Source organism: Accipiter gentilis, chromosome 20 (assembly GCF_929443795.1).
Source record: "Accipiter gentilis chromosome 20, bAccGen1.1, whole genome shotgun sequence".
NCBI classification, from domain to species: domain Eukaryota; kingdom Metazoa; phylum Chordata; class Aves; order Accipitriformes; family Accipitridae; genus Astur; species Astur gentilis.
The window spans coordinates 24,816,169-24,842,456 of NC_064899.1; the positions used below are offsets into that span (position 1 = coordinate 24,816,169).

General features: G+C 38.4%; 1 protein-coding gene across 1 annotated transcript in view; it reads left to right on the forward strand.

Annotated features, from left to right (window-relative positions):
* The window catches only part of CTDP1 (CTD phosphatase subunit 1), a 113,579-nt gene that overhangs the window by 40,944 nt on the left and 46,347 nt on the right, over positions 1-26,288 (forward strand). The window contains exons 9-11 of the mRNA XM_049824205.1: positions 2,445-2,586; positions 4,945-5,175; positions 11,332-11,497. Of these exons, the coding sequence (XP_049680162.1) occupies positions 2,445-2,586; positions 4,945-5,175; positions 11,332-11,497 (539 nt within the window). The remainder of the gene's footprint in view (positions 1-2,444; positions 2,587-4,944; positions 5,176-11,331; positions 11,498-26,288) is intronic.

The window sequence follows — 26,288 nt, forward strand, 5'->3', positions numbered from 1 at the left end:
TCGGCGAGTGGTGAGCAACTGCATTGTGTATCACTTGTTTTGTATATTCCAATCCTATTATTATTGTTGTTGTTGTTTTATTATTGTTGTTATTGTAATTATTATTTTCTTCCTTTCTGTTCTATTAGACTGTCCTTAACTCACGAGTTTTACCTTTTTCCTTCCGATTCTCTCCCCCATCCCACTGGGTAGGGGGGAAGTGAGCAAGCGGCTGCGTGGTGCTGAGTTGCTGGCTGGGGTTAAAGCACGACACTCTTAAATCCTGAACTGTGTGGAATTGCTTGCATTTGCTGCTGAAAATAGAATAAACATATTTGTGCACAGAACATCATAATCTAAATCCAAGAAAAAAATGTATCTAAAGACGGAGGAAAAGGTAGTCCTACTCCTGTGTTCTCTTGGGTTTGGGGGAATAAAAGTAGGGAAAGAGAAGCTTTCAGCGCTTTGGTAAAGGACAGTGATCTTCTGCCCTTTCTGGTTTAATCTTTTGAATTTACAGAAGTCTAGAAACTGAACTGTCTAACTAGTTAGGTCAATCCTCAACTGTATTTCAGTTGATCTGTCTACCCCAGTAGATTCTAGTTCATTTTGTAGACGGGCCTTTAGGTATTTGCTGTTAACTGATTCCTCTCATCTTCATGATGATGGGAAGTATGATTGATGTGGAGAAGTATGGGTACTTCAAGACTTTCTTCTTAATTGAAACAAGTAAAATCATGTTGTTAAATGACAGTCATGTAGATAAAACTCCAGGGAACTATGTTGAAACCATCAGATAAATTTATTGTCCTTGCCTCCTTGTCAGAATTGTTCTGAAAATTGATTTATTTTTTTTCTGGAGTCTTCGTTCCTTAGAGCACATGTGTGAAAATAGACAAGGGCTCATAAATTCTAACTTTAAATACATTTTTTAAAAGTTAAAAACTTAAAATTTGTAGGGTTTTTTATTATTTTTTTTCTTTTTTTGAGTTAATAAGGTAAACTAGACTGGAGTATTATGTTTTTTATATAAGTATCTGCAGGAAGAAACCCCAGGGTCTTTGTGCAGAATTGAAGGGTTTCAACAGGAGTGGGTAGTGTTTGCAGTGATGTATTCTTCACCTTCAGCTCTGAGAGCTCTGCTCTTAACCTAGAGGAGAGGACTAAGTTGTTAATAGAACTCCTGCCTTTAGTTCTTGATGGTCTCCTTTTATTTGCATTTCTACATAAAAAATGTGGTGCAATATTAAGTGTATTTAAATGTCTTTGCACCAAGACAGAATATGGTCAAATGATTGGGTTTGATAAGCATTTTAAATAATGTGTAAGTAAGATGGAATGCTATAAATTACAGGATATAACAAAAGGGAAAAGTGATGGCTTTCAGCTATGAGACAGACTGTCAGGTTGAGGAGAGTTCCTTTATCACGTTCCAGCTACAACAGTATTTGTGCAGTGTAAAAAATACCATGTGTAAGTGTCAAGCATAGATATATCAGGTCAGGTTTTTCTCCATTTTCTCTATATATTTAATGATTTATTGGCAGATTATACAATTTGGTGTTGTCTCCAAGTGTTCAGTCGCTCCATAGGCCTCTGATAAATGCTGAAACAAGTACCACAACTGGTAATACTAATTTTTCCAATCAAAGAGAAGAAATGCATTCTTGAAACATTTGGACAGTCAGCTGTTTCTGGGAACAGACTACTTCAAAGTTCGTTTCAACCTTTATTTCATTTGTTTCTTTTTGCTTACTGGTTTTGATGCTTGTTTGCAAAGACTTTATAGCAACTTTACTGAGTTTCTTTCTTGCTCTGTCTTCTCCAGAGGGTGGAATTTGAGATCACCTGTTACTTGCATGCTGCATTGTTGATGGTTTCATGGGGACTTTGTGCTAGCCTGCCACATTTAACTTCATATTGGTTGTTCTCTTTTGGCACAAAATAATCCATTTGTCGTCTTTGACCCTGCTTCTGGCAAATGGAGGTTGAGTGGGTGGCTGGCTGGCTGTTAAATGGTAGCATACTGTGTGTACAGGGGACTGCGTAAGAAAGTTAGTATGGTAAGTTAGCGTTAGGCTTTGACGGCATTGAAGAGTTGCTGCTGCTTAGACCCTGACAAGTAGAAATGAAGGAAATTAAATACAAAAGTGCATTTGTATTGTTTGTTCAGTTAACATGGAGATGTGGAGGTTTTCCGTATTGGATCAATTTTAGTGGGCTACTTCCACGGTGCCAGTGCTTTGAGATGTTACAAACGCTTTCATCCAGCTTGAGATGGAGGTTATTGCATCTTATTTAGAGTCTCATTTTTATCAGTTGTGATTGTTTTGTTGGATTGGGGAGGAGTGTTTTGTTTTTTCTGTAAGACTGATCACAGAATGTTCTTCTTAAACCAGCGTGTACTTCAAGTTATCTTCTGTGTTTCTGGGAACACTGTAATGTTATGTTTGACTTTGTAATAGGCACAGAAAAAGTACGGCAAGCTCAGGACTGCAAGGACCTCCATGTTGTAAACCCCGACTGGCTGTGGAGCTGCCTGGAGCGCTGGGACAAGGTTGAGGAACAGCTCTTTCCCTTGAAGGATGACTACATCAAAACACACAGGTAAGTGGGAACTTGGGGGAGTAGGGGCCATGAAAATAGGTTATTCATACAATTATGCTAATTTGTGAAGTCAGCTATAAAATTGGTTTCTGACAAATTCAGAATGGTGTGCAGTGCTTACACATCTTAAGAAAGAACCCTCCATTTTTATCCATGTCTATGCTGCTTGAACTGAAGACTGTTAAGGGATCGGGAGGCAGGTCAGCAACTAGCAGAATTGGGAGAAACCTGTGGTACTAGTAGTTACTTTAGCAGTTGTTGTTGTTAGCCATTTTCAGCTGGACCAGTTGACCTTGTCAGTTCGTCCACAAAAGGGAATGCCACCAAGGCGCAGGATCGTTCATGCTGCCAAATGAAGAAAAAAAATGTACGTACTCCCGCAACATGAAAAACTAGTGAAGTATGGCATTTTTTTTCTGAGACTTGGTAGTGAGGAGGAAGGGAGAAACAGAAAAATAGAGCAGAAAAATCTAAGAGGGGTTGGGAGGCAGGAAGATAGAAGCACAAACTGGAAGAAAGAAGGTAGTGAGGGAAGGTCTTGGGGGGATAAGAAAAAGTGTTGAAAGACAAAGGGTTAAAAATAATCAGTGCGCTAGGATGCCAGCAGATAGAAAGGACAGCCAAAAACTTTATTAACACAGAGGAAGTCAGAGGGCTATTAAGAACAGTCCCCTTTAGGAAAGTGCCACGGATAAAATAACTCAAAACAAGATACTTCGGAGCCAGCTTCTGCTGCTTGGCTTGTTACCTGTTTGGACAGACTCGCGCTAAGTGTCTTGCGAGCCTAACAGAGGACCTTCCCTTCTGTGTTTAGACAGGGAGGGCCAGAGCATATCGGGTTTTCTGTATTAAACTGATACTGGTGTGATCGACTTGAGTAGGCTAGAGATTTGTTTTCTGCTTAGAAGACGCTAGCGCTTTGAGGGCAGAATGTGCATGTGTAAATCCTCAGGTACTCCGAAGACACCGAAAGTAGAAATGTTTGGAAGTGAGGTCACTTATCAAATGGGAGACTAGGCAGAGACCCAGGATCCCTAAAACTTAGAAAAGAGGTGTAGTCTACTTACGGCTTGACTGGAATACTTTGTTTTTAAAAACTGCTATCAGATTTTTTTAATCAAACTTTGGAATATTTCTACGGGAAGTTTAATTTGTCTCAGAGGCTTGATGGTGCCAAATTCTCAGTAGAAATCTGGACAGTGACTTGTAAGCATAATTTTTTGCTGTCTAGATGAATGTTAGTCTTTCTACCTATCTTAATTCACTCTGCCATTTTATTGAAACATAATGGTAATTTTTCCTACTTCTGTGTTTCAAAACAACACACCTTAACTACATACTTTCCCTTACCCCTCCCCCAAACATCAGTCAGTAGGACATCTGTCTTAATGCAAATACTTTTACTTTATTAACCCAACATGTGCAATTTCTTTGGAAAAATATTTTCTCCTTAATGAAGCCGCTTGATATAGTGATTACTGGCCCAAAGTACTTATGAACTAGGGGAGGGATGAACTCTGAGAAAATATTTGCATATAAAATGAACTTAAGAATAGCAAAAAAGAATAAGTAAACTTGAAATTGGTTGACCTTAAGTGTTGATGCTGCAAGGCTACTTCAGAAACATCCACAAAGGCGTATGGTAAAAACTCTAGTTTTGTGGCATTTCTGATATCTGTTACAATATAGTTAAATTGCTTTTTCTATAGTATTGGTTTCATGGTGCATAACATGCTGGTCTATTTGATTTTTTTTTTTTTTTTTTTCTTGTGGCACTTCATCATAGTTAGATAGTATGTCATAATGGTGATTCCTGCAGACTGATCTCTGAATGTTTCTGCTGACACTTCTAAAATTATGTTTTAAAATGCAGCAGGGTGATCATAGGTGGCTTAGTATTTTAACAAATTAGTTTGGATGACTTACAAATTAATACCGTGTGTTTATTTTCTCTCAGAGCCAATTTGGAGAGCAGATACTAAGATCTGATACAATAGCGTGCTTTTCTCTTTGTTGCATATATGCAGATTATCATGCTACTCTAGCTGTGCAGTTGTTACTACCTGGAAGCAATTTCAGTAACTTTAAGTTAAGACAATTTTTAAGGTACATTGAATAATTTTTTTAATAATGGAAATATGACATTATCCGTGTCTTTGCATTTTTCTGTTTTAAATTCAGTGAGGCTTTAATGGGGGTGGAGGAGAAGAAATGTTTCTTCGGAAATCTTCCAAACCATTATTTTTTTTTGCCCCACCCACTTCCTCCTTTAGAAAAAAGGAATGCTTGTTTTATACGTTCTGGTTAGATAGCTCATTTAAATTTCTAAAGCAATTTTTTCTGAACTTCTTCCAACAGAGAGAATAGCCCTGCCACGTTTCCTGACACACACAGCACATTTCAGACAGCTCTCTTTCACCCAACACCCATCCATCCAAAGTCTCAACCTGGTCCTGAAGTTCGACTTTATGATCCTAACACTGGAAAGCTAATCAGGAAAGGCACCCAGACCTCTGGCCAGTCGATGTACATCCAGTCTCCAGCTCCTCCCATCACCTTACCAGTCCACGGTGAACACTCGTCCTTCAGGTACCTAAAGCATAGCTAAGAGTCACTTCAACTATATTTTCACATGCTGTTGTAAATTTAACTCTTGTTGTCTTTGCATTTGATCAAATTGTCGTCTTTGCTTTAGTTACTTTGCTTTCTAAAAAGCCAAGGAAATGAGTGAAAGTGAGTAGTTAGCTGAAGCGAAATCAGGATATTAGTATTCCAGATGCTTTTTGTGCCTCACCTAAGTGTGACTAGAAACCTCAAAACAAATAAATGCAGCGTGTAGTTTGTGCACTCTAAAGAATGTTAAAATAACTCATCTCTGAAGCAAGGCAGCCTAATGTTTTTTAACAAATCTTAGAATACTGGATTGGTTTTTTTGTCTATAAAATACATCTGATAGCATTTGGCTTTTGTTTATAAAATTTTCCTCTTCACCTAATTCCTTCAAATGGGGCATTAGCTTTGTGTTTTGTTTTGAGGAATATCAGAAGTGGTGGAAGAGGGGTGTAGGTCACTGAGTATTATTAAATAAGGCCATATGACTGAGTGCTAGTTAATTATCCTTAGATCACTAAAGCAGCAGGAGGAGGAGGCGGCCTGCTTTTTGAAGTACAAAGGCTAGCATCTGGACTTTGTCAAAATTTGTGGATTTGGTTTAGCTACAACGACAACACTTGTCTCTTAAGGATGCATTAAATATCTACAATTCATCCCTAAGTATCTGCATAAAAGATCTAACTTTCTGGAATGCTAACAAGTTTAGCAAGGCTTGTTGACTCCAGTGGTAAAGAAGTATTCAGTCGTGAAGGCAAAGCTTTTCTCTTTGTAAAATGTGATCAAAATTCCTTTGCACAATGTGATCAGAGTATAGAAGTTATTATAAAGCAATTCAGTTTTCCAAACAACCACAAAACTACAATTATAAACGCACACAGTTTTCTACCATTCTTCTCCCTCCCCCGCCACTTTTGCGGTGTGTCACTTGTAAAGGTTTTGTATCTTAGTGTAGCTTGTTATGTTTCCACTCTATCTTCCTGTTGCTAAATTATTTCAACCTATGTTTTTTTCAGTTGTCATCTTTTTATAGCCTTTTTCTTATTTCAGCTTCCTTGTTTCTGTCAACACAGGGTTTTTTAGTCTCTTCTGTTTGTGAGGACGTCTTGTTCTCAGTTCCTTTTTAACTGTGTCTTTAAAGTCTGTATGTTACTTTACTATGACATGTTAAATGAACAGGAAAAACTTTAAACTATCAAGACACAGTATGTATCCACAGAGGAGCTGAAAAGCTTTTGGGTTTTTTGTCAGGTTTTGTGGATAGGAATTTGTCTAGAAATAAGTGCTGGGAAGGCTTTATATGTATATAATTGTCATGACACTTCTAAGATGCTTCAGTATGATGGTTTATGTTGATATTAATGCATCATTCAGTGCTTTAAAAAGAATAGGTTTTGATGTTTGTTCTACATTTGTCAACAACTTAATGAAGAGTTTTGTCCATACCTAAGCCTATTTTTCTTTGATGTAGAGGTGCTTCTTCACTTGAACATCTTGCAGATAAAGAAAGAAATACGCTTCAGTTGTCCTCTTAGTTGAGTTTCTCAGAGCCCCAGGCAGGTTTTGGGGGTGGAGTGAGACTATCTCCTTTCTACTCCCTTAGTTTATTTCACTTAAACATTTTTTTGACTGTCAATGCTCAGGGTTGAGATGCTTTAATCTAAGAAAGTGAATCCAGTTACTCAGTGCTGCAACTTCACCCCATAAGCAAGCAGCTGTAAGAAAAGAGATTAGCATAAGATATATGCTAGAAAATAGTATTTTCATCATCATTTCCTGTTGATTTGGTTCTAGTGGTAAAATCAATGACCTGTAAACACCGGTCTCTTAATTGCGGCATGTCTGTATTCCTCAGAGCAGTTCCATTATCTTCAATTACGATGGTGAGGAGTGTCTTGGTAAAGTCTAGGAGTAAAGCAGCGCAGTGATCAAATACCACTTTAAGTACTTTTAATGGATAGGAAGTACAGTGCAGGCGGAGCACGAAGGCTGTAAAGAAGTAACAAAAAGCCAAATAGGAACAGCTTTGCTGTGTTTTGACTGAGCAAGAGCTGAGGCAGAAGTACTGTACCGTTGCCTTGCTTTGTCTTAACGCATACATCAATGATAGCTTTTAAAGAAAGCTTCACATCCAATTTAAAAATTGATGTGATACTTGACTTTAGAGAAAATTACCTTAGTGCAGGACAGACTTCATGTGCTCATATGTTCAGCTCCTCCGGAAAGATGAGAGTGTTTGTAACTAAGCCATTGAATTCAAGCGGAGTTAGATAAAGCTTTTAACACTCAGAGCTGCTCCTGTTGTGGGTAGGTGTAGTCAAAGCCTCCAGTAATCTTCTTTGATTAGTTTCTAAAAACTTCATCTGATCCTGAATTTCAGACAGCAGGCAACAAAACTGCACTGCTGCGAGAGGAAACCCTTGGGTAGATGGTAGCAGCACGTGGCATAGCAGTGGTACTCGGTCTCTGACTGTACGACTAGACCTTGTTGTGCTTTAGAAGAGAGCCTCTTGCAAGGCTGGTTACTAAAAAGGGCTTCAAGTTGTCTGAGTACCATCTCACAAGAACTGTTTCAGTTCTCACTTTTTTATTTTAGGTTCGACATTTTTAGTTTCTTTCTGGGACTCAACTGGAAACATAATTTAAAATAGAATATGATTAGTTTAAATACCTACCCGCAATTTACAGTGAAACTGTCACCAGTGAATTACAGGTGGTTCAGTTCATTTGGTCAACATTTCGTGCGACAGGCATGAATCTTGCTGTTGTGCTTGGCTCTGTGAGACTTGAATACCTGCTTTTTGTCATGGCTGTTGCAGCCTCAGCAGGAGGGTGGCAACGAGTTTGCGGCTGTACTGGAAGGGAAGGGAATGCAGTGCTGCTTTTGGTGGCTGCTGGCAGCAGGCAGGAGCTCTTCTCTTGAGAACAGGAAGGATTCCTCTTTAAAAATAACCTGCGCGGCAGAGCTTTGACCCTCTGTACGTATCTCAACAATTTGCATTTTCATATGGAAACAGTAGTCTACAAACATTATGGTAAACGCTACAGTTGTAACAGGTCATGAGATGTGTAATGTAGTGTTGTCCAGAAAAATGCAAATGCTATGGCATCTTGGACTAGAATAAAGAAAAAACAGTATTACAAGTTAAATTCTAGTGAACGCTAACAATACACTAACAGATGAGGCAAGGCTTAAAATATGGATATAATTTACATATGAGAAGTTAAAAGTGGCACTCTGGTTTTAACTAATGCTAAGACGCACCAAATGTTTGGTTTGAAAAGGTGTGTCAAGCAGGTGGTGTTGGCTGAAGCAATTCTTTAATATTTGTATAAATTAATTTCACTTATGAAATTTTTGTGTCTTAATTTACATGTTCATTGTTACAATTTTTCCTACCTAATGTTATCAGTCGTGTTATGACAGCAAAAATATGAAGTACCAAATTGAAGTCATGAATGGAATTTAAGTATTTTTAACATTTTCATGATGATAATGCTATTTTAGCTTTTGCCCTGATGCTGTATCAAAGAAAGTGTTAAGATGCTTGTTACTTCCACAAATGTCGAACCCACCCTGCACGTGCATGTCCTTGTGCATTCAACCTGTGCAGGGTTGAATATGGTGTTATTTTTGAAAAAGTACTCATGAATCTCATCTAATTAGAAATAAATGTAAATTCCTGCATTTGTATGTCTTTAAATTTTAATTAACGTAACAAGCAGCTGAAAATGTAAAGCCTGAAAAATGTCTTTGATAAAATAAAAATGTTTCTTACAAACCTTAAAGAAGTCTTTGTTTTATATTGCTTTTTGGAATGCTTTGGTGAGAAGTCCCAGTGTTTCTTATCTAGTAGCAGTTGGAAAATACTAGAAAAAAAATCTGTCAGAAGCCTTTGGAAGCTATTAATACAGTTACTTTACAGTTAATATTTGTGTATAATAATGTGGTCAAGGATGATACTGTATTGTATTCTGCAAAAGGAGGAGTTCTCACTGTTACCCATATGATAATGTTCTTAAAAAATATACTAGATTTATTTCTAGTCTGAGAAAATCTGCTGGCTGCCTGCTACATATAACTTGTGTATAATTCTCAGCATGGTCAAGCTTGTCATATTTTTAATACAGTTGTGTAAGATGCTTATCCCTTTTGTTTGGTCATTCTCTGTTTTACTATGAATGCAAATAGCATTACCACCTTTCTCTTGGCTAGGGTATCTATTAAAAAGGCAAGGAAATCATATTTTAAAAGACCTTTTTGGAAAATATAGTGGAATGCTGTATTTTTTCTCCTCGTTTACCTATGAAAATTATTGTCTGAGAGCAGTTTAATAGCAAAAGAAAACTGTGTGGTTGTGTAAAATAGAAAACATTGGGGGGGGGGGGGTGGAATGACAACAACAAAACAAAAAACTGTTAAGCTGTGATGAGAAACTTTAACAGAAAAGCAGTTTGGTTAGTTCATCTGCACAACATTCAAATTGCTGTTTCGGCTTCATGGGAAATTTCACTGTACAGAAATGACATACTGTGAAGGGGCACAATTCTGCTGTGTTGCTGAGTAGTGCTGAGCTGATGGGGGTCTTCCACAGGAGATAGCGCAGTTCTGGGTAGCACAGCAATGGCTTGGCTCTCTTCCCCCACCTCCCCAATTCAAAAAATGAATTCACATCTCTTGCACCTACCCATGGGATCCGAGAGAAGAGATGTGTATTTAGGAAAATGTAAGCCCTCAAAATGAGCTTCATGTGGTTTTCAGATTCCTTACATTCTGGGATTGAAGTACTGATGTAGGAAAAAATCCTGATATTTAGATAACCTTTTTAAGAAGCTGTCAAGTTCATGAGAGGAGAAATGGTTTTGTAGAACCTTACCTATGACTGGATTACATAATTCAGTAATGGCTTTTTGGGGTGGGGCTGCTGATCTAAAGCTGTTTTTTGAAAATCCAGGCTTGACGAGAAGCAGCCATCCTGCGCTGAAACTCTTGTCAGCAGAGACCATACTGCACCCTTTCTGAATAGCCACCACCCACAGAAACAGCTTGATGGTAATCTCACCTGGTGGTTACAGCTTTAAACAGCTTGTGATTTCAAATACAGTCACTTTTATGCTTGCTTATGGTAATCATTCCCCACACACGCAATCTTATGGCTAACATAAATAATTTGAGACCCCTAAGCTTTATGACCTGAGATCTTTGAATGGGATTCTGGATGGTGCTGAGCTGCTATAAAGTCTCCCAGGAGATTAGTGTGACAGCCCAATATTTGTAGTTAAACTGTATTGTGTAGCAGTTTTAGCATCTACAAGCCTTTAGTAAAGTAATATTGCCAGAAAAAAAGTTACCCAAGAAAGGTAGAGGTCTCCTGCTGTTGTTATAGATATAGTCTATCTTTTTATTACTATTATAATGCAATTCCCATGAAGTTTTGATTATTTTATCTATTTCTATGAACATTTTGACATTCCTTTTTGTATCTGCATGTTCTGATTAAATACAGTAGCTAACAAGGTAATACAATACAAAGAGAAAATGCTACCATATTTGAATACAGTAGCCAAAAAGAAATACAGTCTGTTCTGCGTCTTGTCCGGGCTTAGCATGTGGGAAATGTGTGAAGATTGAGGCACAGAAGTGAGCTTTCTACTTGTAAACATCTTGTCTGTAAGGTTGAGAAATAGAAAGTATACTTTGAAACTCAAGAATACAAGCTTAACGTAGGTCAGGAAAAATATATTGGCATGTAAGGGTTGTTTCCTGAATGATAAACGTGTCAAGTGATGGACGAATTCCACCTGAGCACAAACTGTAAAGTTTTTTAAGGACAATGCATCTGCAGCTACTGAAGCTCTGGGCTTCAAGAAAGGCATGATGGTTACTTACAAGAACAGTGGGAAGGCAGGAGAGCGAGTACCTTATTAAAGGTAGAATAAGAACTTAAGAAGCCATCAGGGTGAAAATAAAAGCAACCATTGGGAGACTTGATCTTTCTTCCATTGATGAATACAGAACCCTATTAAGCAAAGTCGTAGATATTCAGCAGTCATCAATTGTTTATAGGATTTTATTTCTAGAGAAGCTGTAAATCAAGTAAATCTTTCTTATGTGGGACCCCTGAAATTTTTCAGAGTTGTTCAACCACATCAGCAGCAGATGTTTGAAGAAGATGACCTACCAGCAAGTGAAAATGAAGAGCAGCCTGGTCCATCTAAGCGGAAACGCCAGCCAAGTATGTCTGAGACAATGCCCCTGTACACCCTATGTAAAGAGGATTTAGAGAGTATGGATAAAGAGGTGAGCTTAACTAATTCTGACAGGTTTCTAACATAATGATTGTTAGTTATGCATAATCGTTTAACTTCTGTTAAATTATTCATGTGTGTGAACTGACCTTGTATACCACTACAGTAACTTCTGATAAAAGCCATAGCAGAGTAAGAAGTACAGTTCAGGCTAAAAAAGCAGTTATGTTTGGCAAAGCAAACTTGAATTAAGGAGTGGGAGTACTCTTGTGTGTAAATAGGCCTTTAAAGTAGAACTTCATTTATGTATAGCTTTGTCACATGAAACGTGTTATCACATTTGCTGTGTGTTTAACTTTGCCAGGTGTCCCTTTAAACTTTTTTTTTTTTTTAAGTAAATCTTCAAATAATCTGGACAAAATCAGTGGTGGGATGGGAGAGGTCTGTGGATGTAAAAGGCACAGGCTGTAGACAAGATCAGAGAGCCAAAAGGGAGCATGGGGCCTCATTATCTGTAGACATGTAATTGCAGTGCTGTTAAATCATAGTGCTCATGGTTCTGCAGCTGAAGGGAGCTTTCTGTTAGAGAGTGAACTGTACTTTTTTCATACAAAAACACATTATTTGAAATTCATTGTGAACCTCTAGCAGCTGCCTATTTGTCACTTATCCTTGTGTGCGCTTTTTTCAAATGAAGCCACCATTTTACATAATATTAAATGATACATGGAGGAAAAAATACATATCATTGCACACCATGTTTTCATGAATTTGTTACACTGTGTGTGACTTTACTGTAAAACCTAGCGACCCTGGAGCTTGAATTCATCTTTGAGCTGAGATCGTTCACTGGGGTGGGAACAGGAGCGTAGAACTTCCTAGCAGTAAGCTGATGACAAGGTTCTAGCTATAGGAGGCCTCGAGTTATCTTCAGAAAATGTAATAAAAGTGTGCGAAGGAAACTGCATATTTCACCAAGGATAGAAAGAGCTTATGTATACGGCATAGCATAATTTTGGGATATGCTGTTGCTAGAGAGGTCCTGGAGGAAGTTTGAGCTGGTATTCTAGGGAAAGGTCCGATAACTTTCAACTGCTGTGGTGATCTAATCTGAATTTCAGATGAGTGCAAGCTTCTAACTGTACCCGGTAACTCTTGGAGTTGATGACTTTTGATTTCTTTTGCTTTTTCATTCCAAAGTATTTTGTCCATTTGATCTCAGACTTTCACAAGAAATAGTATTTCTTCTAGTTGTGATGCCAGCCCCTGAATCCATCTGTCTCTTCCTTCTGTGTTGTCAGTGGTACTTAAAGCAAATTGTTGTTATGGGTTGTTTTTGTGTACTAACATTTTTCTAATTGTATGGCTTTTGGAAAACATTTAATGAATTGCTGTTGCAGTGTGTGCACTGAGCCAAAAGAAAGTGTGCATGTTTTCCAGAATTACTGCATAAAGTATTTATTGTTCTGTTTTTAAAGATACTATTTAGGGACCTTGTTAAAAGTCTGAATATTCTGGCACTGTTCGTTTTGTGATTGATTGCTCTCTATGCTGCTACAGTTAGACCAAAGAAATTAAAGTTTTTCTACCTATCCTACAAATATAAACAACTTACATTGTGATGATTAAATTATGCTTTTTCTTAAGCTGTATCTTATGTTTGGAAACGAGACTACATGAACTTCAGAACAAATGAAGCCCAAATTCCAATGGAATTTTTTTTTCATAGTTGACTTGACTTTGGTTCCAGGAGTATGATTTGAGGTTATAGTTGCTGCCAAAAGCTTTTCTTCCATCAGCCTCTGTTCCCACCCTTGTCTTTATTAAATTCACATTTCTTTGATCGTGGGGCAGCTGAACCAGTAGAAACCCTTCACTTGGGTTTGTTTTGGGGTTGTTTTTTGTTTGGGGGTTTGAGGGGGGGCATTGGATTCGTGGGGAATGGGGTTGGGAGTTTCTGGTATTATAGCTCCCCGACATGGTTTGATCAAGGATCAAACATTACCACTGAGACATGGAGAAGGGGGTACACGGGACATATATTGGGGAAGTTGAACTGGACACGGTAGTGCCGGCAGGTCATCATCTCCTGGGAGCTGACTATAGAGACGGTCAAGGGAGACTAACCTTTGTGGACTAGCCTTGGGACTGCTGGCATCACCTTGGTAAAGATAATGTATTCATGTACAAGTAATGTAAGTAATAAAAGAGGATTATATGGTGTTGAGTGGGAGTACACTTACGAAACAGAGGGAGGACGTGTGGTAACGTAGCCTGTAAAATATAAAAGTTTAGTGGAGCATACAGAGGAGATTCTGCTGTCAGGAACATTATCAAATTAAGTGAAAATAAGCTTGATAAGCATTGCTGGATGGTGCTCACTTCACTCTGGTGACACTGTGACTAGTTTAACTTCCACAGAAAGGTGTTTGCCTGTATCTCATTCTTTATCAAAACACGTTAAAGGGTAAGAATCTTTCTGCAGTCATGTCACTAAGAGATGTGAAATTTCTGCGTTTTGCCACAAAAATGCTTTTGCTTCATTTGCATCTGTTCTAGTGGCTATGCCAGCCACAAGATCTACAGCTGATTGCAGACCACCTTGGTGGAGCGATGGAGTCTGTTTCAGTCACAACGGTGATGTCTCGCTCCACAACTACCACACTACTACTAGCACTACAAGGGCTAGTGCTAAGACTGTTGAGGTTAGGAGTACCTGGTCCAAGGGGAATGAAAGCAAGTTACAAGTCTCAACTACTGTGTTCCTGCCCCTAAGCTGCTCTTGATAATCGTACCGCAAGCAAATTCAGGGAGCTGGTTTGGTCAGAAAAGATCACTTCCCAGGTTAATCTTCATCATTACCAGCTTCCTGAAATAACTCGCCATTGCTGCTGCATGAGTGCTAGTGCCAGGAGCAGGCAGAAGATGCAAAGAGCTGGGAGTGAGCAGTGAAGGCAGAACTGCAGCCCTCTAGCTTTAAAACTGCATCCTCAGTATTTCTGCTGAATTCTCTGGCAAATCCAGATAAGGACTTTTACTAATCAAAAGGAGTCTTTTAGCTTTAGGCACTGTGATTTTTTTTTTTTTTACAATGAAACAGGAAATTCAAGTGTTATATATACTGTTTCTGTGGACATAACAATCAATAAATAACTCCTTTGCACATAACGTTGAAAGGAAATCTTGCTTTTTCTTTGCAAAAACCTCTGAAAAGGCCACACAGCCCCAAGCAATACAGAATTTGCATGTAGTTTATACATGGGAGAGTTTTGTTAGAAGAATTGAGATGGAAGCAAATAAAGAGAATTTAATTATGCTTTATTCCCAAATTAAATCCCTTTCCATCCTTAACCTGTTTAACCATCTGTTTGTTGCTTTTCCTAGTAAAAAACCCCAGTATCTGTTCCAATATTCCATGAGAAAGAACTGCCATGGATAGGCATCTCTACTAAAATTTGATCTTGCATGGATTTTTACCTTCTCTCATTATTTTAGTTGTAGCTGTGCTATGGATACCAAATAAGTCAAAGGAACTGAATAACATCCCAGCTATTGGGTTGTAGTTTAAGGTCACTTAGCCTTTTGTATCTTTTTCAGTGCCAAAGATCTGGGAGACCAGATCCAATGGTAGCTTCTTTTCCCTCTGACATGAGGGACTGTTTGAACTTTAGGGAAGTGCAAGAGCAAGAGTATTCAATGTAATAGGACTGCTGTTCAAAGGGCAATTGCCAAATCAGAGTAAGTGCATAAGGAATGGATCCCTACTTGGGAAATACAAAGCTTGCTAATGCGCTGCCTCACAGTTGAGAGAACGTTTTCCTCCTTTCTTTTCTGTACAAGCCAGATACAGAGGCTTTGCAACTGGTTGCTGCTGTTTCTCTGCTATGGTATGGTAAAGAGAAGCAGAATTGAATGCTGCCAGTTAAATTAGCTTGTTTATAGTAATTTTTAAAGGCCTGGATAAACTTTTATTTCTAAATAACTGGTTATATGATATATAACCTGCAAAAGCTTCCTCCATAAAAATGCTGTTTATACTGGATTGTATCTAGTATCCTGTAATCTTCATGGTATGTTGCTGGTTTCACGAAAGGGCAAGGATTGACAACCATCTTTAAAGAGGAGGTTTCCAAACAATTAAACACAGTCCATAATAACTAACTAGAAATCTCTCTTGTCCGTAATACCTGTTCTAAGATGACTTCTGTTTTCTCAAAACCAACAGTCTCGCTTACATGGAAGGTATCTACTTTTCCTTTCATTGACTGTGTTGGAAAGTGATAGTTGCAGAAGCCTGTCCTGTAGGGAGAGCAAGCTGGGCTGTCTGCAGCAATTCCCGTCCCCCGTGACGGCAGGGATCCACTTGCTCACGTGCCATAGAGGTACAGGACTGTTCACTGTGTGCTTTTGGTGCGATTGTGGGGCATCATCGTCCTTCCCCTGGGCTAGGTGGAAGCTGCTGACCTGCCAGTCACTACAATGTTGTGCAGATCTGCTGTAGTTTACTGACAAAAACCAGAAAGTGGAATCCAGGATTCAGATGACTCTGTTTGTTTCCAGAGGTAAGATTTATTAGCTAAAGCAAGTTGCGCAAAGGAAGGTAATAGCATACAAATCATGTGAAGACATACACATGTCTTTCCATTCATAATTGATTATCTCAGTACAGGGTGACGTGCAGTTCTCCCTCCCAGAGGTTACTCATGGATCATCTTGTGAGGACACTTCTTGAGAACTCGTTGAGAACTGCTGCTGTGAACTTCTAGCGTATTGATTCCTTTCTGCATGGATACAATTACTTATATGTTTAAAGGAGGCCACGAAAAATGTCCTATGATCGATATTTAATAAATTCTGTTCATCTTGCTGGTTTAGAAATTAGTTTTATTTCATTTAAGCTATTGTTAATTCCTTTTTATTAAGGATGGGTTTCTTCTGAATTTGTACTCCTAAATGATGTTTGGAGAGAACCTTATGCAACTAGGCTAGTGCCATGTACAGTTACCTAGTCAAGTTGATCTGATCTTAATGCTGTCGTGTCCTGTGTGCTATAAATAAGCTGTGTTGATTTTTACATACTAATTGCTTCCTGATGGACCCTGACTTTGCTCTTCTGTAAAATTTATTCTTTGTGGATATCTGTTGCAGACCCACAAGGTGATTTTTAGCCCCGTGCATTGTGCTAACTTCTTTTAAAAATGTTTACTTGAATCAGCTTTGTATAATCTTAAAGATTTTCCCTTTTGTAATCAGTGTCCCTTTCATAATTAGGTTGACATTCTTGTGTATGATAAATCACTTGTCCATGAGAAGTCAGCAGGATCGAGACTTTTCATTCCTCTCTTCCTTTTGGCTGTAAATTATTATCTTACCTGTTCCTTTAAGAGCCGTGGCTGGCAGTACAGTTCCTTTTTTTTTATTTTTTCAGGTGCTTTCTAATTCACCAGTCTGTGTAAACTGTAGAAACGCATAGAAAGATTCCAAGCTGCTCCCTTATAAAAATGCCAGTGACAAAGGAAAAAGGCATTACCCTCTTGTCTCTTTTTTGTAAATTATAAGCCTGTGCCGAGCTCAAGATCCTGCTCTCTACCTTAGAGAGGCTGCTGCCGCGTCCATGGTAGCCTGGCAGTAACAGTGGAAGACAGACTGCCGTAGGTACTCGTATCCGTCACTGTCAACGCTCACAGGACCAGTCTTGGGCAGATCCCCAATATGGGCTTCACTGATGGGAAGCTCAAAAAAGGAACTTCCAGGAAGGCAGTAAGATTTCAGTAAGGTTTAGGTAAGCTCAGTAAGGCAGAAAAATTTCTAATTACGTTTTGCAGTGCCTTTGCATCCAAGATGGCCTGGGATTACTAATGTCCTGGAACAGCTGTGCACACGTAGTCTGCTTGTTGTAAGATTCTATGCTTTTGTGTTTATTACTGTGTTTTTGTCAGGGTATTTTAGAGTAGCATCTGTATCTTGTCAAGTATCATCATCTCTGCCATCTAAGGTAAAATATTTTGCTGGTTTAAATTCCTGTCAGTTTGGGACTTGGGAGAGGGGAAGAGTGGGAGTGAATCTGATACCAGTCAGACCTTCATCCAGCTTTCCTAGCTCTCATTTTAGTTAGCGGAGCTGCAAAGATTCCTATCATCCGGCTGGATACGTACTTAGCAGCTGCAAAGTGACCAGATTGCAAAGCATGTTCTGTGCATCACTGCGTTTAAGTATACAGATTTTTCTTGAGTGGGAATTGCCTAATGAACTACTTTTGCATCAAAATGGTTCTGTTGATGTGGTATATATTCTGCACATTCTTTTCCTTTTAACTAATTTGGAATTTGTGTGACATACATAAAGACTGAAATTACAACGTTCTGCTTGTACATAAGGCCATTTTGTCACTGCATTTTGCTTTCATCAAGCAGATTTATCCCTTAATTTCTGTTTTGTATTTTGAGTTAGTGGCTATACTGTGCAGTGAATTAAGAGGTGGTGTTTTTCTCCTTCAATTTAGTGAAAGCTATCGTCTCAGTAAGTGGTTAGCCTCTTGGTTAGTTTAAAAATACTAATTTAATGCGGAGGATGTGGTCTGTAGTCCAAAGTAATAGCTACCTAGGGCTCACTTGGACACTGCATTGCACTTCAGCAGTTCTTTGAATTTCCACAACTACATTTCTCATTAAAGATTTCTTGTGCGACACCTTAATATGTAGCATGTCACAAATTGTACAGGTACTAGATTTGGTTAGCAGCCTTTTCTTATAAATTGTAGCCTTTTTTTGAAGTTAAAAAAATGAGCCTGTGTGTACACTTGCTGTTGCCAGTGATCATCACCCAGGCACCTTGGCCCTTGGAAGTTATGAGGTTCGCCTTACGGTTATTACACCGCTTCCACTCGAACTGAACGTCAAAAAAAAATTTTTTTGAGGTAACTATTGGTGAAAGTCCACATGTGGAGAAGCATCAAAGGTAAACGCGCTCCTCACGAGGCGGTAAGAGCCTGTATGAAGACAATTTGCCGGGACACCTTGTGGCATAAGCAGACCTGAGGACGCTGGGACTGGCCGGCCCGGGTCCGTTGCAGGCCTCGGCGCTGTCCCTCGTTCCTTATCTACGTCCCTCTTATCACCTCCCCTCACACGCCGGCCCCGCCGGCCCCTGTGCTCTGGTGGCTTCTCCCACACGGACCAGCGGGCAGCGTGGAAGCTGGAAAAAACTCCCAGTTCACCGGCCCGTCGGCTTTTTATTTTCGGCGTGGGGTGCTTATTACGGAATGGCGTAACCCAGCAAGGCTGAACGTGTCGCTTGCTTTCTTCCACTTGGAAATTAGTTTTCCGGAGAGAAACGGCGAGCCTGTGGTGCTGGGAGTGAGGGTGCTGGTTTATCTTCAGGGGGCACTTGCTGTGGTGTGGTGGCTGGCTGATGCACCGAGAAATGGTACTTTGTTTTGCAGTGAACATAGCTTAAAGCTGTTGTAAAGCAAGGAAACTTTTTACTGCTTTCCCCTGTTTAAGATTTTGACATTCATCCGTCTAACGTTCATCACAGAAGTAATTGAACATTAAAATACTATAATGTTAAAGCAATTATTTTGCCCATTTCTCATCTGATTAGTAGAGAAAACTGCGTAAAGTTGTCCAGTGCTATTTTCAATAGTTTGGTGATGAGAATCAGCAGCGTAGAATTACAATATCAGTACTGTGGGATGGAGGGAGCAAAGACAAGCACTTAAAGGAAACTGGATATCAGTTGTTTGCTTCTGCCTCTCTTTGTTTTCCTTTGAAGAATTCATTTCCCACTGAAAAATGGAAACAAATCTAAAAAGTATCAATACATCTCTATTTGTTTTTAATTACAGGAGATATTGATTTTTTTTAAATATGTTTACATTGGTCACATTTAAGTTGTAGGTAAATTGTCGTGAGCAGAAACATTGACGCTCTGACTGAACTCTGACAGTCTGAATTCAGCTAATGGAAAGAACACTAGAAGAAATGCAGTGAAGATAAGGCTAGTGAGATTGGAATGGTTTATCATCATTGATATTTATCGGCAGACCATTTATCTGTTACCTCAATAACATAGAGCTGGTTATCTGCTAGTTTTTGTTTATTAAGAGGGCATCATGGTCCAAGCTTGCCCTAGCAGCTTTTTTAAAGTGTTTGGAAAGAGTTTTTTATGTAATAACACACTTTACAAGGAGACAACTGATTACCAAAATAGAAAAAGGATTTTTATCTAATTTGATATTTTAAGTAGGCAATCAGTTTTGGACCGCTTCTATTTTTCTACACTGGTTGCTTAGAAAACATTATTTAAGCACAGTTTCTGGTGTACTTGGACATCTTATTTTAATTTTAGGTTTATTTTTAAGAATTTATATGCTATGAGGGAATATGGGAAACATATTGGAACCTTTTGACACTCAGATGGCACACTGCATAAAAATCTGCATTTTGTAGATAAAAAAGGAAACTACCAATATATGTAAGGATTAGTTTGATGGCACTCATGACAAGTTGTTAATTAAAAGGTGATATTATTATATAGAATTTTGTGCCAAATGAACACAATCAATCAAATTCTTGGCTGGTCAGGCTATTGTTAGGAGGAAGAAAAAAAAAAGAAAACGTATGATTGAGACTGATTAACTTTTATTACGTCCAGATATTTTAACAGGTAATTTATCATGAGATAAGTACAAATGGTTGTGCTACAATAGATTATTAATGGACTGCGCCAAAAGGACATCAACAAAAGAAGCAGCCATGCTTACTTCAGAGCTGACCTCTTTTTGAGGAATCTGATAAAATTTATAGTAATAAAATTGACTGCCTGCATTTTGTCTGGATTTCCCTGTTTATTCTATTGACAATCCATCAAAGATCGATTTTATTTACTTGCCAACAAAGGTGCTTCTGCCATCTTACATATTCTTCATCCTTTTCTGATGCAATCGACAGTTGATCCAGATCCTCTGCCATTCTTCCAAAGTGGTTCTCAAAATTGTTGCATTGCAAGTAATCTTGAGTTTTTGGAAAAGTAGCTTCTTTTTATGTGTTGCTATCATTCTGCCAAGTATAGAGTAAAAATTATTACGCAAATAAGATTGAATCTAAGCTCTGTGTACTTGTTTCTGCAGATGATGAACAACTTCTTTGGCTTTTAAAGTATGCCTGGTTATATAGCAAATGCATTATTCTAATGTTATTCCATATGAAATGGAGAGTAGGTCTATGAAGCTTCCACCTCTAGAATGTAAAAAAGTGAAGGTTGGTTATTCTATAGGGAAGAAGGCTTTTCCATACATTCTGTTTGGTTTTTCTACCAGCACTGGTAGTGCATTAGGTATCTGCAGCCTTCTCTGCTTGGCCTTAGTGAAGAGAAGCTGTAAGCCCTTTTCAACTGCTTGATTGCTCACTGGAAATGCAGCAAAAGTTCTTTAAATAGAGTTCAATAACCTCATTTTAACATATATGTCTACCTCCATATGCGAAATCAAATGCAGCTAGGCTGTCAACACTAATTGGCCACAGTTAAAAATGAGTTGTCTGGGCCATGTTAAACAATTTGCAAGCTGATCCCTAACATAATTCTGAGCAGCTGCACATAGGGCCTGACTGAGCCTCATCACAAGTCTAACATGTTTTTTACATTTAAATTCGAGCTGATATTCTCCGTGATTGGTATTTAAAAGTCTCTGCTTGAGTCCTGGTCTAAGTCTGAACTGTTTCTTCATAAGTATTTTTTTTGTTTTATTGAGATGCCCTGATACTTGTATTTCAACATAAGAATAAATACAGCTATGCCATATAGCATAATATATGTTAAGCGCTATGGAGAATCTTTACAAACACTTGCATAATGCTAGTCTGCTAGCAGATTTAATTTGTGTTTGGAATTCTGGGGTTATAAAAATGCAAGTCCATTTTGGTGACATAAAGGCCAGGTTATTTCTAAATACAGCATTGAATGACAGTTTGTACCATTACTCTTTAATCAGCTGCTCTTGATCAGTTATCATAAGGTGACTTATTTTTAAATTTAAATTATGCATAATTGTAATTGCTGGCTTTCAAGACAACTTCGAGATAAAATATCTTTCCTTTCGCTTTGGTAGTCTTCATTGTTGTCAGGCACCAGCTTCAGGGAGCACTGAATATAGCCACTCAGCTCTGCCTCCGTGTGATAGTCCTACAGCTGCAAGTGTTCTAGCTCCTGTGTCAGCATCACTAAGAAGTATTTCCATTCCATGTACAGCTTCAACAGAGATTATGAAAAGCTACGAACTAGAGCCCCCTACTGATGTAAAAAATTCCCTGCTGCAATGCAGTCACAAAATGCATAATTACCCAAATGGCCATGCTGCTGTAACTTTTTCAAGTCTACAGCAGTGGTATTAATTTTACATTCTGAGAGAATGTCATTATTACTCTATATTGTTACGGTTTTTGTATATGAGCTTGCACTTTCTCTTTGCCAGGGGTCACAGCTGTAGACGTTAGTGTCTCTGTCACTCCTCGCAGCAAATATGATGATACTGCTTTCTCGGAGATGAACACAGACAGCTGCCTATCTCAGATATTTTAGTGCTCCAACATCAAACTTGCTTCATCACAAAGGTATTGAGGACTGGATATAGCTGGCATACCACGACACAGAGATCATATCAGAACCTGCATAGTATTCATCACCTTAATATTGAGCTTGTAGAAACTGACCACTCTTCAGCTGCCCGGCTTATCTTTCACTGTGTTTGGGATTGTTTGGGGTTTTTTTATTTTTTCTTTCTTTCTTTTTTTTTTTCCTTAACTTATTCCACATAGACAGTGCTCATTTCTTCACTACTTCACTTGAAAGCTGCATGCTTGATTGTACGGAGTCTGTTTGCAGTCCCATTGCCCAGTTCAGCAGAAACAGTTTCAAAACTGGCCTGTCTTCACTGTCATCTTTAAATTTCTAATAAAGCCAATACAGAAATAGTTTTCTCCAATGCTCATTATTTGAGGTGGCTTTGTCAGCTTGAGCACATTGATAAATCTCTCTTGGCTCTTGTGATGAGACCAAACTAATCAGGCTTACTGAAGAGGGAAGTTCGTTGACAACCAAGCAATGCTTCATGAAGCTTTGTCTGGCAATACTAATGCTAAACTTAGGTTAAAATTAGTAAGTCATGGCAGATCCAAGCTGGCTCTGCTTATAGCTAGCTTGGATCAGGGTGGGTTTACTAGCTTGTTCATAGTAAGTGTGGATAAATCTATACTGAACACAGCATATCTGTGTTTATAGAGTGGTGCTTTTGAGCTAGTAAGCCCTACCATATCCCCATTGCTCTGCACAGTGGTAGTTTAAGTTCCTTTGCAGCTGTGATACCTGCAGAAAGCCTGCACTTGCAGATAAATGAAAGCAGTTTTTTGCCCGTCTTTTGTTCTCACCTTAGTATTTTCAATTTCACTTAGTAGACTATGACTTTTGAACAGCTTTATATGGTGCTGAACAAGTTCAGGAGTTCAGCCTTTGAAATGGAAAAAACCTTATTTTTCTCCGAAATATGTATGTAGCAATGAATATTTATTCAGTCTAAGTGAAAGATATGCTTTCAGTTAACCTTGGGATGGTAGAACCTAGCACTGTGCTAATAGAGTTGTTAAAACATCTGGTAACAAGCATTCATTGTGAGAAAGCTTTGAAACAGTCGAGATGGAAAAAAGATGGGGTTTTTTGTGTGCATATTGTGTGTACCAGAAACTCTTTGTTTATACTTGTATATGTCTTCTTTTTAGGGTGAGGATTATTTGTGCTCTCATAGCTGTTGGAGTAAAGTCCATAGTTGTGACTGTTATTGTACAAAGGCAATGTTTTCTGATCATGACAATGTTAAATAACAGACTGCATGTTTGGTTGCAGCATTTCAGAAGTTTGGTGTTTGTCTCAGCTGAAGCACATTAGAGCCTTAAATGTAATCTAAATAATCTGTAACTGAGGTTGAAGTGATTGGAAATTAGTTCAGATCAAGCTCCCTCCCACTCTTGAATTTCTTACGTTAATGGCATTACCAAATGGGTTAAGCCCTAAATGTTTCTCAGAAGTTTTCAAGGATAATATGCTAAGTGTACTTGCAGGTTGGCTACAGCATTAGCTAAAGCCTTTGGGGATGACTTGAAAGAAAATATGTAGATTTATATCCTGGTGCTTTTTTCATAAAAGCTGAGATTTTCTGTTTAGAAATGCAGGCTGCAAAAAACCTGTATCGCTTTTCATATTTAAAAAAAAAAAAAAAAAAGAGAAGGATTATTTTAAACCTCTTCTACCAGTTCAGCAGATGTTGCCAGATGAAATAGTGAGTATGTGGAAAGAGCTGTCCCATCCTCTTTTTAAAACTAATTGAACAGACAACAGGCTGGATTGATGGAGGAAACCTGCCCACACCTGTTCAAAGCTGCCTCTGCGTGTCAAGAAAAATGGTATCAATGGGGTCAAAGTGGCAGTGAGTTTTAGCACTTCATCCTAGTCTTTGTTGACTAGGAATAATATTGCTTTTTAGGTTTGGGCATCAATATAATATCCTTTACAAAATACTTGTGAAGGTAAACAGCATAATAGATGTGTTCAGCATCTATGGATTTTTTCTTTCTTTTGTTGTTGTTTTTTGTTTTTGAGTGGAACTTCACGAGAGCAGATGCTGTCAAGAGGGCACTTGAATATATTTTGATGATCAAAAGAATTGTTGTAAACTGAATCTTATGTCCAAAGAAAACTTGCTCTGATTGGAAGCAATATGAGTAGACTAAATATTTTTTTTTATGCTAAGTGATTTGTACCCAAAGATCTATTCTTTGTTTATAACATAAATAATATAAAACCAGATTAGGAGCTCAGAAATTATACAATTCCTTGATACTAACATACTGATACTGTGCTGCCCTCAGCACTTCATTAGTATCTTGCTACAGATGTCTCCCCTTGGCAGTGAAATGTGTCAGAAAAGATCACTCAGAGCCTAGGCACTGTGCCCTCTAAAATTGCCATGTGTCATATTTAATAGTATGTTAAGATTTCAAACTTAATATGTCAGTGGTATTTTGTGATAGTATTTAAACACCTTTTGCAAGTGTTCTTTCATTAGCAAATTATATTAGTTTATGTTAAAAAAAAAAAAAAATCTTCATCACTGGACTGTTTGTGCATGTTTCTTGCTAAATCTCTAGGAATAAGAAGAAAGTTATGATGGCTTCTGGCAAAACTGTGCTTCAGTTACTAGCCAGACTAACAGCTCTTAGGAGAGACTAACAAAATTGTAAAACAGCTGCTTCTTGCTGCATATCGGCAAAATATACTTTTTTTAAAGTAGAGAGGATGGCTTTGAGAACAAACAGTATCATGATACTGTCTTGTGTTAAAACAAGGGTGAGCAGTGCTACCATAACCTGTTACAACTTTTTAACCTATTGCTATAAAGGTTTACAAGGTGGGAGCTATCCTGATACATGTTTGCAGCACGCTGAAATCCCTGGAGTGTCCACCTGTGTTACCTTTTTTTGTTTAACAGGTATGGATACTTCTAGTCTTTACCAGGCCTTTTTGTTGGCTGGAACAAAATCACATTGATGTTCGTCTTTGTTCATTTTACACACCTGAAAGATAGTTTCTATGGATTAAAGATCATTGAAGGTCTATTTGTATAAGAATTTTCTCCTTGTGCCTTTCCCTTCCCTCTATGAGTTTGTGTACATTAGTATTCCATTTGTGTAGCATCAACAGACTCTCTAGGTTTTCCAGTCTGGATATTTAGATAGTGCTTATCTCCACAAAAAGACCGTAACAGAAATTGACTACAACATACTATTATCTGTGCATTCACTCACTAGCTTGTTCCTTTAAGATGAAGGTTTGTCTAAGGTGAGATCAGGACACCTAGTGAAGCGTGGCACTTAAACTTGAGCATGCAGCTGGAGTTTTTGTTCCATTGCAGATATTTTGGTTTTGTATTTAAGATTTACAGGTGTGGAAAAACTTGAAAGATTGCCCAGTGACACAAGTTTTACTATCCATAAGAGAATCTGCTGATAGTGCTGGTAAGCAGCAATAGTAGCAGATGGTTCAGTTCACCAGTTTATGAAATGCTATATTGGCCATGAAAGAGCATATGTTAATACTTTTAACATTACTTTTCCAAGTCATCGGTCTGTTTCCTGTTGCAGACTTCCACTATTCAGGTTGTGGCTACGCATTTAAGAGAGACGCTTATCCAAAGTCTATTCCCTGTGGTTTGTTGCTGCTGTCATGTGCTGTTACAGCATGGGTGTTTGTGTAGCCATAAAACGAAGTGGGACAGGGAACTAGTGTAGCTAAACAATAACCCAGCTTAAAAAGGTAGTCGGAGATAATTAAGCTGTTACTGTCACTGAGATGTTGTTTATCGAGCAATGAGATAGTTTTGTTGCACATAGACCAATCTAGCAGCAGAATGCTGGAGGTGGCAGTCCTCCTTCCTTCTTGCTTCTGCTCATCTTGCAAGACCAGGAAACCCTGCAGTTAAGTTTAAACCTACCCCCTATTTGTTGAAGGTGTACTCATTCGTGTTCTGCTTGATGCTGGGCAGTGTTACGCAGAGTCGAAATGCTGTTCTTGTTTTTCAGTGGTTCTCATCGAGTCTGTCCTGCTGGTTAGGTGAACAGCTGTATTCTGGACATAGGTGTTGTGGTAATTTTGATTTTATTCTCAGACTTCACCATTTTAAAAAAAAAATAAAATTACAATGTAGATTTACAGGCCTATTACTGTTTAACGATCTTTTGGCAGAGGGTTTCTTTTGAAAACAGAATAAAGGAAAGGAAGATTAGAGGTATGGATGG